The sequence below is a fragment of the Vulpes lagopus genome, chromosome 2 (genome assembly GCF_018345385.1).
Source record: "Vulpes lagopus strain Blue_001 chromosome 2, ASM1834538v1, whole genome shotgun sequence".
Classification (NCBI taxonomy): Eukaryota; Metazoa; Chordata; class Mammalia; order Carnivora; family Canidae; genus Vulpes; species Vulpes lagopus.
Window position 1 is genome coordinate 6,218,481 of NC_054825.1, and position 13,664 is coordinate 6,232,144.

At 44.1% G+C, this 13,664-nt stretch overlaps 1 protein-coding gene across 1 annotated transcript in view; it reads left to right on the forward strand.

Annotated features, from left to right (window-relative positions):
• Positions 1-13,664, forward strand: part of DHX32 (DEAH-box helicase 32 (putative)) — a 52,306-nt gene that overhangs the window by 21,537 nt on the left and 17,105 nt on the right. The window contains exons 3-4 of the mRNA XM_041744009.1: positions 4,477-4,670; positions 8,299-8,671. Of these exons, the coding sequence (XP_041599943.1) occupies positions 4,477-4,670; positions 8,299-8,671 (567 nt within the window). The remainder of the gene's footprint in view (positions 1-4,476; positions 4,671-8,298; positions 8,672-13,664) is intronic.

The following is a 13,664-nucleotide window of genomic DNA, read 5'->3' on the forward strand; positions in this document are numbered from 1 at the left end:
CTACTGTTGGCACAGAGAATGCAGGTGTGCCCGGGAAGCTGGAATCCTGGTGTCCCTGGAAATGATGAAACGCCCACATTTCTAGCAGTTGCTGAATCATAACTTTTTTTCAGCTGATACTTTGAGTTTCCTAAGGTGTCCAGCTTGACAATGGGCCTTAGCTGGTGTCGAGTGATTGAGAAGGTGCATAAAAGCCAGAGACATTGTACCAAGTAGGGCGGATGAGTTGGTATCATGGCGTGTGTGTCACTCACTGCCACTATCCATGTGTAACTGTTCACAAGGGGCCATGTGTCGTGCGCAGTCAGAGCCACACTTGTGGGCTCCCTGCCATTAGGCGTGACTACTTGTGCTCAACTTATAGTTAGGCTGTGTCAGCAAACATCCCTACATCAAGCACCTGATCGATGCACATGGTCAGTCTTTCACTGGTTATTTTAACTGATATCGTTTAGAAGAGCTGTTCCCCTTTCCGAATTCCTCTGCTTTGTAGGTGAATAATTTGCTCGAGTGTGTGAGGGGAGCAAAAAAGGACAATGAAGACTGGTTGGATTGTTACATTTATTGCACTGCCAGACCTGTATGATATTTATACCATTATAAGTGCACTGTAATATATAATCTTGCAGCATTTGTTTATATAAGTAGATAGAAATAAAAGAAATGCAGTCAAAAATCCCCATCAGTAGCTTGGGAACGTGGCCCATAATTGTCTGAATCACGCATAACGCCAGACTTTGAAAGCATCTCTCCTGGATCTTATTTTTTTTAATTTTTTTTAAATTTTTATTTATTTATGATAGTCACAGAGAGAGAAAGAGGCAGAGACACAGGCAGAGGGAGAAGCAGGCTCCATGCACCGGGAGCCCGACGTGGGATTCGATCCCGGGTCTCCAGGATCGTGCCCTGGGCCAAAGGCAGGCGCCAAACCGCTGCGCCACCCAGGGATCCCTCTCCTGGATCTTAGAATAATAACCATACCGAGTGTACCCAGGTGTTTTAGTGAACCTGGGTGGTGTGATTTCAGCCCAGTTCTCCCTGTTGTACGACAGTGCCTGTCTTTATAGTGTTTCCTGCCACTGCCCTTAGGCTGGAAACAGTGATTAAAAATGTTGCCGGCTAAGAATCTCAGGGCTTTGGTTGCCACCTTTGTATAAAGATGCTTGGAAGCACCTGCCGTGTGGTGGAAGTGACACGAGACGAGAAATGGGAGGATTTGGACCAGCCTGGCTGGGCTGCACGCTGGCAGTAGGACTTGGGCAAGGCACCCCTCTAAGACTTCACTCATGTGTCAAGTGAGAGTGTGGCCGATGTGCCTTCCAGAGTTCCCCTCCAGCTCTGAAATCCTGTGACTCGTGTGCCTGAACCTTGAGCTCCGGCCCTCAGCGCTCCCGGCCTGTTTGTCAGTTGCTCTCAGATTAGCTGCACTTGGGCATGGTCCCTTAACATCACTGACCCCACACCTTCCTGGCTCCCAAAGGTCATCTCCCTCCCCTCCCAGTTCCTCCTCCCCCACAGAAACACCTACTGTTTAGCTTCCTTCCTTCATTTTATTTTATTTTACTTTCCACTTTTCTATTCTTGTTGGTGATACCATCACCTACTATCTGTAGTTAGAAAGTCTTAGAATATGTTTCTTCCTGTGTGTAGTTATTCTGCTGGTGAGTACTACTCATGCTTCCTTTGCAGTGAATGTCCCTTGCTTTTATTACTTTTCTCTGAGTCCAAGTCCTTCCCTTTCCTTCTTTTATTTTTGTGATATCCATAACCTTCCATCCGTCCAAATATTTATCATTCCTATTTGTTCCTCTGTGAAGTTTTGGGGAAAATATGAGCCACACGTGTCCAGCTTAAGGACTCTCCAATCTAGTGGGGAGACAAAAATGAAAACAAATGGTTTTCGCAGAAATGATGTTTGCAGTCTTGGACGCCTAGAGAATGGACCCTGATATGAAGGGAATCAGGTTAGAAAGGAAGGCTTTGGCAAGAATGAACAAATGACTTAGAAAATGAGGGAGACAGGAAATTTTAGGTAATGTGGTGATGGTGAAGCAATTCACAGTAACGTATACAGAATCGTGGGCTTTTAAAGTATTTTTGGGAAAGCTAAGGGAATGTGTTCATCAACTATTTATTGAACAAAATTACTTGAGGGATGCCTGGGTGGCTCAGTGGTTGAGCATCTGCCTTCGGCGCAGGGTGTGATCCTGAAGTCCTAGGACTGAGTCCTGCATCGGGCTCCTCACATGAAACCTGCTTCTCCCTTTGCCTGTGTCTCTGCCTCTCTCTCTCTCTCTCTCTCTCTCTCTCTCTCTCTGTGTGTGTGTGTCTCATGCATAAATAAATAAAATCTTTTTAAAAAATTACTTGAGACTATTTGGTGACCAAGATAGACAGATCCCTGGTCTCCCAGAGCTTATAGTCTAGCAGGGCAGGTGGACACTGGGAACAGACCAGTAGCTGCAGGAAGGGTGATCCATGTGTGGTCGCTGGAAGTGCCCTATGGGATCTCGTGCCTAGGGAGTCACACTAAACCATGTGGAACAGGTGTCCCAGGAGCTTAAAACTGAAGGGTAACTCATTCATTCAACCCATTTTACAGAGAAGAAACTGAAGCTTAGAGAAATTGTGATTTACAAATAACAAACTAGTCGGGACACTTGGCTGGCTCAAACAGAACATGTGACTCTCAGGCAGCCCGGGTGGCTCAGTGGTTTAGCACCTGCATTCGGCCCAGGGCATGATCCTGGAGTCCCAGGATCAAGTCCCACGTCGGGCTCCCTGTATGGAGCCTGCTTCTCCCTCTGCCAGTGTCTGTGCCCCCCCCCCCCTCTCTCTCTGTCTCTCAAGAATAGATAAAATCTTAAAAAGAAAAAAAAAAGGACATGTGACTCTTGATAATATTCCAGCAGCTATGCACTTTCCTTTCCTTTTTTATTTTATTTTATTTATTTATTTATGATAGTCATACAGAGAGAAAGAGAGAGAGGCAGAGACACTCCCTCCCTGCAGAGGGAGAAGCAGGCTCCATGCGCCGGGAGCCCGACGTGGGATTCGATCCGGGTCTCCAGGATCGCGCCCGGGGCCAAAGGCAGGCGCCAAACCGCTGCGCCACCAGGATCCCTGATCTCAGAGTCTTGAGTTCGAGCCCCACACTAGGTATAGATATTAATTACTAAACAAACCAACCAAATAACAAGCTAGTAGCAAACCAGGCTTGGAAGTCTGGACTTTGGTCCCTGGTATGCCTTGTAGTTACCTGGTATGCCCTGATTCCACATTTCCTGGGTACCGTACCTCAAACCTTCACCTTTCACAGAACACAGTGGGTGCTGAATAAATTGTTGATTAGTTTCCAACCTGTTGACAAGGCTGACACCTGTCTTAAAATGGAGGAACTACATTTATGCTATTTATTATTAGGGATTAGTGTTCTACAGCAGTTTTTCATTTTGAAGTTACTTAGGATTTTTAGTTGTGTTTATTTTTCAAATTATAGTGAGGATTAAAATCTAAGAATTCTTTGATGGGTCTACTAAATAGCAAATCTCAAAGTAATTAAACATGTTAAAACCTTTAAGTACCTTAGATCTATTTAAAAACACTTTGGAATGATTTATTTTAAATACCCAGGTAACAAAGCGTGGCTTACTGACAGTACCTGAGGTTATAACATGCAGATGAAACATGTACTTTCCAGTGTACTCATTCTGGCACAAACGAACCTGATAAATTGCTCTATAATACATATTCAGTAAAAGGATCTTTAATATAAATGACTTAACAGCAGACTTAGAATTGACTCTTTCCAAATCTGGATGGGTTGAGTGACGAGCTCAGTGGATTTATCTTACATTGTATTTAGATAATAAATGCCTGTGTGTTTTATCTTCTATTACCAGGGAAATGTTGAGTCCGCCTGTCTGGTTATTTTGTTATGATCATTTAGGTTTAACTGTGCATGCTTTAATTTGGAGTCACTATTTTTCATTGAAATGTCATTTCATATTTACATTGCTTAAAACACAGTAGTAGATACCAGAATCCATTTTTTTTTAGATTTTATTTAAATTCAACTTACTTAACATATAGTGTAACCAAAAACCATATTTTTGACGGCGTTTTCTCGTAACCAGGAAGAAGCTAACAGTCTGTAAATGCATTAGTTTTTTCAGAAACACAGCTGAGGTTAAGAATTTTTTTTTTTAATTTTGCTTATTTTTATCTACTTTTTTTTTTTCCTGTCTGGAAGAAGTCAAACTTTCACAATCCTCACTAACCCCTATTTGTTCCAAACTTTTTAATAGGAATGACCCTATGCAAAAATGCACATTGTTCAGACTTTCACTGAGTAAGATGAAGTGCAGCCCACTGGTGACTCATTCGTGAAAGAAGGAATTATTTACAAGACGAACCCTTGTTGTTTGGTAGTTCTCCCAGAGGAAGCTGATCCTATCTCATTTTTCCCTGTGACAGGTTCCTCAATGGTGTGCCGAGTATTGCCTCTCCATCCACTACCAGCATGGGGGTGTGGTATGCACACAGGTCCACAAGCCCACCGCCGTGCAGCTCGCCCTCCGGGTGGCAGATGAGATGGATGTGAACATTGGGCATGAAGTTGGCTACATGATCCCCTTTGAAAACTGCTGCAGCAGCGAAACCATCCTGAGGTGGGTGTGGGGGGGCTGGGTCTACTGGGTCTGATGACACTCTGCAACCCTAGGAGAGCGTATTCTTATGTTCCACATTATAAACGTCTGTCATGTGTCATAGTAACTGGTCAGTCTGTCACCAGCAAGCCATGCGCTGGTTGTTTTCCTGCTCTGGCATCATCAAGGACTTTGTGTCTAAACTTCTTCCAAAACTCCCCATAATCCTCAGGGAAAAGTCATAACTTGTTTGGGTTGGACCCAAAGACCATCAAGCTTGTGCTTCTCAAACTCGCCTCATGATGGGTCCATATAGGCTATCTGTGTGGCAGCCATGTCAGCCCATACCTGTGGTTCTGTTTGTGCCCACGTGCCCTCTGCGTGGAATGACCATGCCTCTTCTGGGCATAACTAATGCCTTCTAGGCCTGCAAGACCCCATGCAAGGGCCACTTACTCCAGGAAGGCTTCCTTCACCCTCCTGTACTGCGAGTTAAAAAATACTCTGCTTATAAAACTTGATACCAGTCTTCATCATAGCAGGTTAGATCAGTGTTTTTCTAACTGTACTTTTCAGAGCCTTACGGGTTCCAAGGATCCTTCTCACTAGCTACCACAAGTAGAGGGAGCAGGGCAACTTTTTATCTCTGTTTTTAGCTTCACTGTGAGATTTCCTTTGCGCAGAGGGTTCTAAGAGCTTCACACACAGAGGAAAAGAGAAAAGAAAAAAGATAATTGGAAAAAAGCAGTGCTCTGGGGCAGCATTTCTCAAGAAGTTTTATATCATGGGCCACACAGAAAGTAGGAATATCCAGCGGCACCTCAAGGAAATGGTCAAAGCTGCTTGGCCATCCCAAGGGCTTCATCTGCCCCAGGCACTACCTAACTACTCCCAGGGGCTGAGGAGACAAGTTTCTTGGGAACAGTATATCGCATCTGTAACTCCTTTGTGTGGCACACCACTGGGGAAGCTCTGCTCTAGTCTAGGGGTGGTATATATGGTGTAGTGCAGTGTGGTATGGTATGGTATAGTGGTACAGCGCTGCTGGTTCTTACATCCTTATATCCCCAGCGTCTGACCTGCTTGTTTCATAGGGAACATGCAGTAAATTTGCTAGCGGAAGGAAGGAATAGTACCCTGTCCTAGCTAGGTAGAGAGACTGGAGCCTCTAGTGGAAAAGTCTGGAGACTTCTCTGATTCAGAAAGGCCATGAGACTCATTTGGTATGTACTAAGCTGCTTTCCCTCAAATGTTTATCTTCAAAAATGGAAGACACAGGTCTTCAGGCTAATGTTAAACCCTAGGGAATCTTTCCATCAACAGTGATATGACTTGAACTTCTTGAAGATAGAACCTTCTGCTTTTATAGCCACGGTGTCCCCACGTCATCAAATTAGTATGTATGTATAATCAAATAATCTATGGATGATACAGATGAAATAGGTAAAAAAACTCCCTGAGTTGGAGAAAGCAGGACATATGACCCGGAAGGAGTGAAGAAGGATCTTTAAGCTTGACAGATTCATTCTTTATCCCTTAGATTTTGAAGTGGCCTTTCAAGTGGCCATGATATTAATTAAAGGACAGCTCTGACTATATTCTAAAGTTAATATAGATATTTTTACATCTTTAATGCCATCTGGACTTTGGAAACCTTTTCGCAGGAATTCTTGGATGTAGTCACTTTTAAAATGAAATATTACAGTATTGTTAATATAGATCAAGTGCATGTTTAATTTCTTTTTAGAAATCCACAGAGATAAATAATTGTGGAGAAGTCTAATAATGTCAGAATAGGTCGAAGACATATCTCCTGTTGGGAGTTGGCTTCCATGTGATTATCTTATGGCAACCCCTCCCCACCAAGCATTCACTTGTGACAGTCAAAGGAAGGACTACAATTTATGTTGACATTCCTTTTTAGTTCTTATCTGCATGTAGGATTCTCTCAATATGGCCAGTAGCTTTCAGCTGTGGGGGCTGCTGAAATGCAGGTACTCCCTGGAGGTGGTGGGACGTAGTGGCCTGCCCTGGCCCCTGCAGGTCCTACTTCCTGCTGCCTTTGCTCAGGGGCCTGGCCCTCACATGGCCTTTTTTATCTGCACTTTGCCATTAATCTCGTTGCTGGGATACTGTTCTCTCTTCTCCACTGTCCCATCCCCCCAGCCAGTGGAGAGTCAGCAGATACTCTGACCTGTTGCTAACAGAGTTTGAGTCACAACAAAGAGATCCAAACTAGTGCAAAGCCCCCTAAGATCAAAGAAAGCAGTTCCCCATCTCTCTCCTGGTTTCCTGTGCCCTGAAGAGGAGGTAACGTGGCAACATTACCTAGAAACGTTGCTAGAAAAGGAGGCTAGAAAATGTGGCAACGTGGCTAGAAAAGGAGTGTCCCCGCCATTTGCTCCCCTGAGCCCTGCACAAGCCATCTGATCTCCCCATGCTCAGGCTTCCCCACCCAGAAGATGGGGTGCTTACTCTGCTCACCGGGTGGTTGTGAGGGCAAAATAAGCTAATCCGTGGGTCTGATGCGTGAGCACCCTGTACGTGTTAGGGAAACTTTCATTATTAAGATAAATCGGAACCAGATTTCATTTTCTTAGAGATCTGTGCTAACCATGATTTTTTTAAAAAGCTCAGATTGACTAGCTATTTAAATGAGAGGATTAAAAGTTACCTATTGACTATGGAAGGCAGTGTTCTATACTTGGTATTGTCTTCTTCGTTTTCTTTTGTAACCCCTTAGTATCTAATCTGTTAGGCACATAATAGACACTTAGTAAATATAATCTTTATGCCTGCTACCATTTTGGGGGGATGTTATATGTAATAACGTAGTTCTTCTGTAAGCTGTTTTGTGGCCTTTTTTGAAACCGTGGATACCTAAATTTATACCTAAAATAGTCTTTCTGAACCAGATATCCAGACTTGGAGAAGTGACACATAAATTTCAAATATGGACTCTCTTAAAAGAATTACTCAAATTTTCATTCCAGGTCAAATTCAATATATTTAATTTCAGAAAATATTATTAAAGCTATCCTATATTTTATTTTTAGCTTTCAGAAATTCTGTTTTAGGAATTTGGAATATAAACTACATTTCCTGAAACCTTAACAATATGTCTATTTTTTTTTATAGTTATCAGGAGCAGCACTTTTAAAAGCACTGTACACATGATCTTATTAACACAAAGGTAGGAAGTAGATCTCTGTGTTATGGAGAAAACTGAAGGTTTGTATAGTTTTAGGATTGAGCTTTAGTATTCCCTTAGCGTGACATAATCATCTGGAAGGCCCAGGCCTTGCTGAGTGTAGCAGAGTTTTAAATAAGTCATCATCTTCCTCTTTTTAATTAAGCCCTGATATATTTACGTAACACACTCCCTCCTTGTAGGAGAACATTTCTCCCTATAAGGTCAGTGCTTAGATGAGTCTTGCTGAGAAGGAAATAGCTTTAATTTCTAATGTGAAGGAAGTAGCATAAATATAGATAATTTGTTTTTAGACCAGAATCAATAGTAACATGTGACGATGACGATGTCAAACTAACTCCTCGGTTAGAGAGAGGGTGTAGCCAAGGCATTTGTGGTGTTGTTTGAAGCCTCTGGTTTCTCCTGAGCGCCTCTAACTTTGCTACTGCTTCTTTGTAGGTATTGTACTGATGACATGCTGCAGAGAGAGATGATGTCCAGTCCTTTTTTGGGCAGCTATGGGGTCATCATCTTAGATGACATACATGAAAGAAGCATTGCCACCGACGTGTTACTTGGACTTCTTAAGGATGTTTTACTGGCAAGACCAGAACTGAAGCTCATAATTAACTCCTCACCTCACTTGATCAGCAAACTTAGTTCTTATTATGGAAATGTGCCTCTCATAGAAGTGAAAAAGCAGCACCCTGTGGAGGTTGTGTACCTGAGTGGGGCTCAGAAGGAGTCCCTTGAGTCTATTTTACGCCTTATCTTTGAAATTCACCAGTCTGGTGAGAAGGGTGACATTGTTGTCTTTCTGGCCTGTGAACAAGTAAGTAAGTAATATTCTGACCTAACAGAGTAATAGAGTTCTTCAGGGGGAACCTTTTAGCCTTGTTGGGAAGCTTTTAATCATTAACATCCAGGTTTCAGATTGCTGACTTGCTGTTTAAATATTTGGTTCCAACACACCCTCTTTTTTAAATACTCGAGAAGACCTGCAGGAGGGTAAATAAAACGTGTTCTGAGCAAGGACACAGGAGGGCTCCTGAAATCACAAGCTGTGAGAGCAGAGGACGGGGAAGGCCTCGGGACTCCGCCAACGGTGGTCTCCAGAGCTCTCAGGCCGAGTCTCGGGCTGCCCCAGATCCAGAGCCGGTGCTGCTCCTGCGTGCTTATGTTGTCTTGGAGAGAAGGTGCACGCTGACTCCCGTCTGACCAGGAGCGTCTGCTTGCAGAGGAGGACTGTGCCCTGAGCACTTAGGAACAAAAAGGATTCCCACGGATGTTCCTGCAATAGGCAGTGGGTTTTGAGGCAGAAAAATAGAATTTGTAACATACCCAGAAGGCTACCTTCCAGCCCTGGGGCTTCTTTTCTAAAAAGATGAAAGAGAAAACTCTGACTTGGATTCTAGAAAATGTGTTTTCAAAAGAACAATTCGAAATGTATAACTGAGCATCTGTTACTGCTTCTCCGTGGTCAAGGTGCCGTTTGGGTTGCATTGGATTTTGTTTTTATTTTTAATCGCAGCTGTACGCCAGCCCTACTTCCTCTCCATACTCTCTTGGCTGAATCTAGAAGCCTCCAGAATCTCAAGAATTACACCTTTCTTCTTAGAGACCGATTTCCTGGTCTTTTTCTCCCTACCCATCATTTTATTCAATGAAAGTACTAGTTTTTAGTAGACCATGACCCAAATATGTGGTGATTCCAGTGATTAAGCAGAAAGCAAAAAGGAAATTATTTGATACTGGCTGAGCCAGCAGCTCTCAGCTCTCCCTCAGATGCTTGTCTTAAGGATTCACATGCTTTCAGAAATACTTACAGAAGTATTTATTCTGTTTTACATTCAAAGCTTAAAGGATGGCTGACCCTCCCAGCGTCAGGCACTTTAGACAGATTTTACCTGCTTCCACAAAGAGAGTGATTTAGAATCTCAAATGTATAATAACCATGGCGTACTTATCAATTTTTCATGTATAGATGATACAGCCTCTTCAATAGATCTTCTGCCTATTTCAGTGATTTATTCTATTATCATTTCCTAATCCTGCATGATTCAAGATGAATATTCAAGAAAGTCCCAAGGAAAGTAATAAAATGATTAAGCAGCCAGGAGAAGGATCTACGAAGATGACTAGAGGTTCTCGGTGTAACTGGGTGAAGCCTTAGGAAGGAAAGAATGGCGGCAGGGTTAGCAGTCAGCAGCCGGGAGAAAAAGACATGAGTTTCTGGGGGGCAAAATGTGTAATTAACAGTGATTGGATGAGTAGGCCTCTTTCAAGTCAGAGTAAGCACAAATTCTAAAATGGAATTTTTTAAAAGATTTTATTTATTTATTCATGAGAAACAGAGAAAGAGAGAGGCAGAGACACAGGCAGAGGGAGACACAGGCTCCATTCAGGGAGCCTGATGCGGGACTCGATTCTGGGTCTCCAGGATCACGCCCTGGGCTGAAGATGATGCTAAACCGCTGGGTCACCCAGGCTGCCCTAAAGTGGAATTTTTTTTAAAGATTTTATTTACTTCAGGGGCGCTCAGGTGGCTCAACTGGTTAAGTATCTGACTCCCCCCGCTTTTTTGAAAATATTTATTGTTTGAGAGAGAGAAAGAGCACCAGCTGCAGGAGGTAGTGGAGGGCAGTGGAGCAGAGGGAGAGAGAGAAGCAGACTCCTCCCTGAGCGTGGAGCCCGACGTGGGGCTCAGTCCCAGGACCCCAGGATCATGACCTGAGCTGAAACCAAGAGTCATGGGCAGCCCGGGTGACTCAGCGGTTTAGCACCACCTGCAGCCTAGGGCGTGATCGTGGAGATCCGGGATCGAGTCCCGCGTCGGGGTTCCTGCATGGAGCCTGCTTCTCCCTCTGCCTGTATCTCTGCCCCTTTCTCTCTCTCTCCCTCTGAATAAATAAATAAATCTTAAAAAAAAAAAAAAGAAACCAAGAGTCAGACTTAACCAACTGAGCCCCCAGACACCCCCCCCCCCAAATAGACTTTAAAAAATAAAGTTCTTAACAGAATTAGGGATAGTGGATGGTCCTAAAAAAGTCATTTGATTCTTATAAGTTTAATATAAGCTATAATTAATGACACGGTGGCTTTTGAATGTCAGACTCTAGGAGATGCATTCTCACCCAGGCTGGTAGTCAAACCCTAAGATCCCAGGGCTTAGGAAGGCATATGCTCTTCCATGAATTGAGACCAGAAGGACATTTCCTGTTAAGAAACCATAGTCTGGTAGCGTCTGAAGATCTAGCCCGTGATAGTGTGATGAAGGCTGCCAGCCAGATTTGCAATTCCTAGCCCTGAGAGAGAGGCCACGATGTCGGGCAGGTGCAGCCCATCTGAGTCGGGCCTGGGATCCCGAGGGAGGCTCCCTGTGTCCACAGGCTCAGGGCAGAGGCCTGGGTCAGCAGCAGCCTGCTGGCTTCAGCAGACCTTTGCTGGACCAGCTTTCCCCTCCCAGTTGGGCTCTGAACTCCACAGCTGGAGTCTGCTTCTCCCCACTGTCCCCCTAACAAGCTGCACACAGTTCATCTCCCGACGGACTTTTCCTCTTTCCTTTACCACTTACATCAGCATTACCATTAAGATATTCCTCTCCTGGGGCGCCTGGGTGGTTCGGTCTGTTTAGTGTCTGACTCTTGATTTCCGCTCAGGTCTTGATCTCAGGCTCGGGATGTCAGCCTCCAGGCTGAGTGTGGAGTCTGCTTAACACCCTCCCTCTCCCCACCACCTCCCACCCCAACTTGTGCACACGCTCTCTCTCTCAGAAAAAAAAAAAAAAAAGATAACTCCTTTCCTGTGGTCTTACAGTTTGTCTCTTTGAAAAATTTGCCTTCCTCTGAAATCTGTATTAATAGCTATTGAGCATTCCTCCCATACAATTAGAAGCTTTCTTGATTCTTATGTAAAAGTTAAAAATCTGCCATAGCAGTGAAATGTGTTATGATAATGCAAGGAGTTACGTACATTAACAGGAACGTACTAATTGTCACTTTGTATTTTAAGGGCTACATTTATTATTGTAGAAATATAAATATAGAGATACTCTCAAACCTTTAGGGTTGGTGAGCATTGGGTGCCTCACATTTGCTGTGACTGCTGGCCTAGCGCCTCACCTGCTGTGAATTCATCCCCATAGCCACATGCTGCCCTGAGTCTTAACACTCAGCCGAGACTTTGAGCCCTCAGGGTTTATAGCAACTGTCTCTTAGCCTGGAAAAGTCAAATACGTTAAGTAGAGGATGAATTTGAGATTTACGGTCCCATCAGCCCAATTATTGTGCTTCCTCCAAACTGTCCACCAAAGCCACTGTCAGGTTGAAGGGGAATGCTCTTGTGTTGGGGCTTGCGGGGGCTGGGGTCGCCCTCCAGTGTGTGTCTGCCTTCCTTGGCTTTCCAGGGATTGTAGGAAAGCCCCATGGAGGTAAATGCACTGTACACACTAAAGAGGAAATGAACCAACAATTTGAAGCATTGGATGAGTGTGCCAAGCAGTTTTCTCTCAAATTCTGACGGTTATGGCCACAAAGCCCTGTGTCAGCTGAGCCCGAGGCCTCTAAACTACATACAGCATCAGTTTCTATTTTGCTCTGCTTTTTTCCTTTTGGAGATTTCTTTGATGCCTTTTTCTTTGTCCATTAGGGACAAAATCAACCTTGGAACCCATCGACAACCAAGAAGTTTTAGCAACCAGGAGCAAATAAAAAATGAGTGGCCCAAATTACCTTTTAAACTGTATTTAGGAGAATAAGAGAAATGTTTCACTGCAGTTTGAAGGCTTATTTTGAAAACTAATTGCTCACAAGCAGGCTGCTGGAATCAGTTTCCATTTCCAACTCCAGCAGCACCTGTGGCAACCTGCTCAAAGGAGTCATCCGTCCACTGGAGTCATCCGTCCGGGAGGATCGGAGGAGATCCTGGTGGGCCGAGAGGGGCCCACTGCAGGGACACGCAACCCCACAGTCCTGCCCCCCTCCCTGTAATTTCTAACAGGCTCTCCTCACACAGAATGATGGCATGATCAGAATTCTAAGTTTGTTCTGATTATCCCCATTGGCAAGTTTTCATTCATTATGATTAACAGTTAGGCTCTTTGCTTGGTGGACATCTGCCCCTAGGAAGCCACCTCTGTGCAGGAGGGGGACGTGTACACGGGAGAAGGTAACTGGACACCTGCTCACATGGAAGCCTCTGCCCTGCTTTCTGGACCTCCCAGCAGCTCAGGAATAATTTTCAAACAGCTCACCCCAGGTCTTCGAGACCCGTGATGCCATCTTTCCAGGCAGATCTGTCCTACAAAACCCTTGTGTTAACTTAAGCCTCTTCTGCAAAAGAAGAAAAGAGAGAGAGAGCGAGGGCACTGGAAAATGAGCTAAAAACTCAAACGGTCAAGGAAAGTCATCTCTTTTTCTAGATTTTTAGTGAAATCTAATGAATGAAATGTGGCTTCTTCCATTTGGTAGTTGGGCCCTTAAGAAAGTAGAAAATTTTAGAAACAAAAACGTTTAAGATTTTTTTTTTAAGATTTATTTTTATTTATTGATGATAGACATAGAGAGAGAGAGAGAGGCAGAGACACAGGCAGAGGGAGAAGCAGGCTCCATGCAGGGAGCCTGATGCAGGACCCGATCCCCGGACTCCAGGATCACGCCCCGGGGCCAAAGGCAGGCGCAAAACCGCTGAGCCACCCAGGGATCCCCAAAAAACGTTTAAGAATTAAATGACGTCTTTTTTTATATGAGGTCCTAAAAAAAAATGGTTGCATTTGAAAAATAGAAAAATACTATCTAACATGCCTTGCCTTCTGAGGCATACTAGTT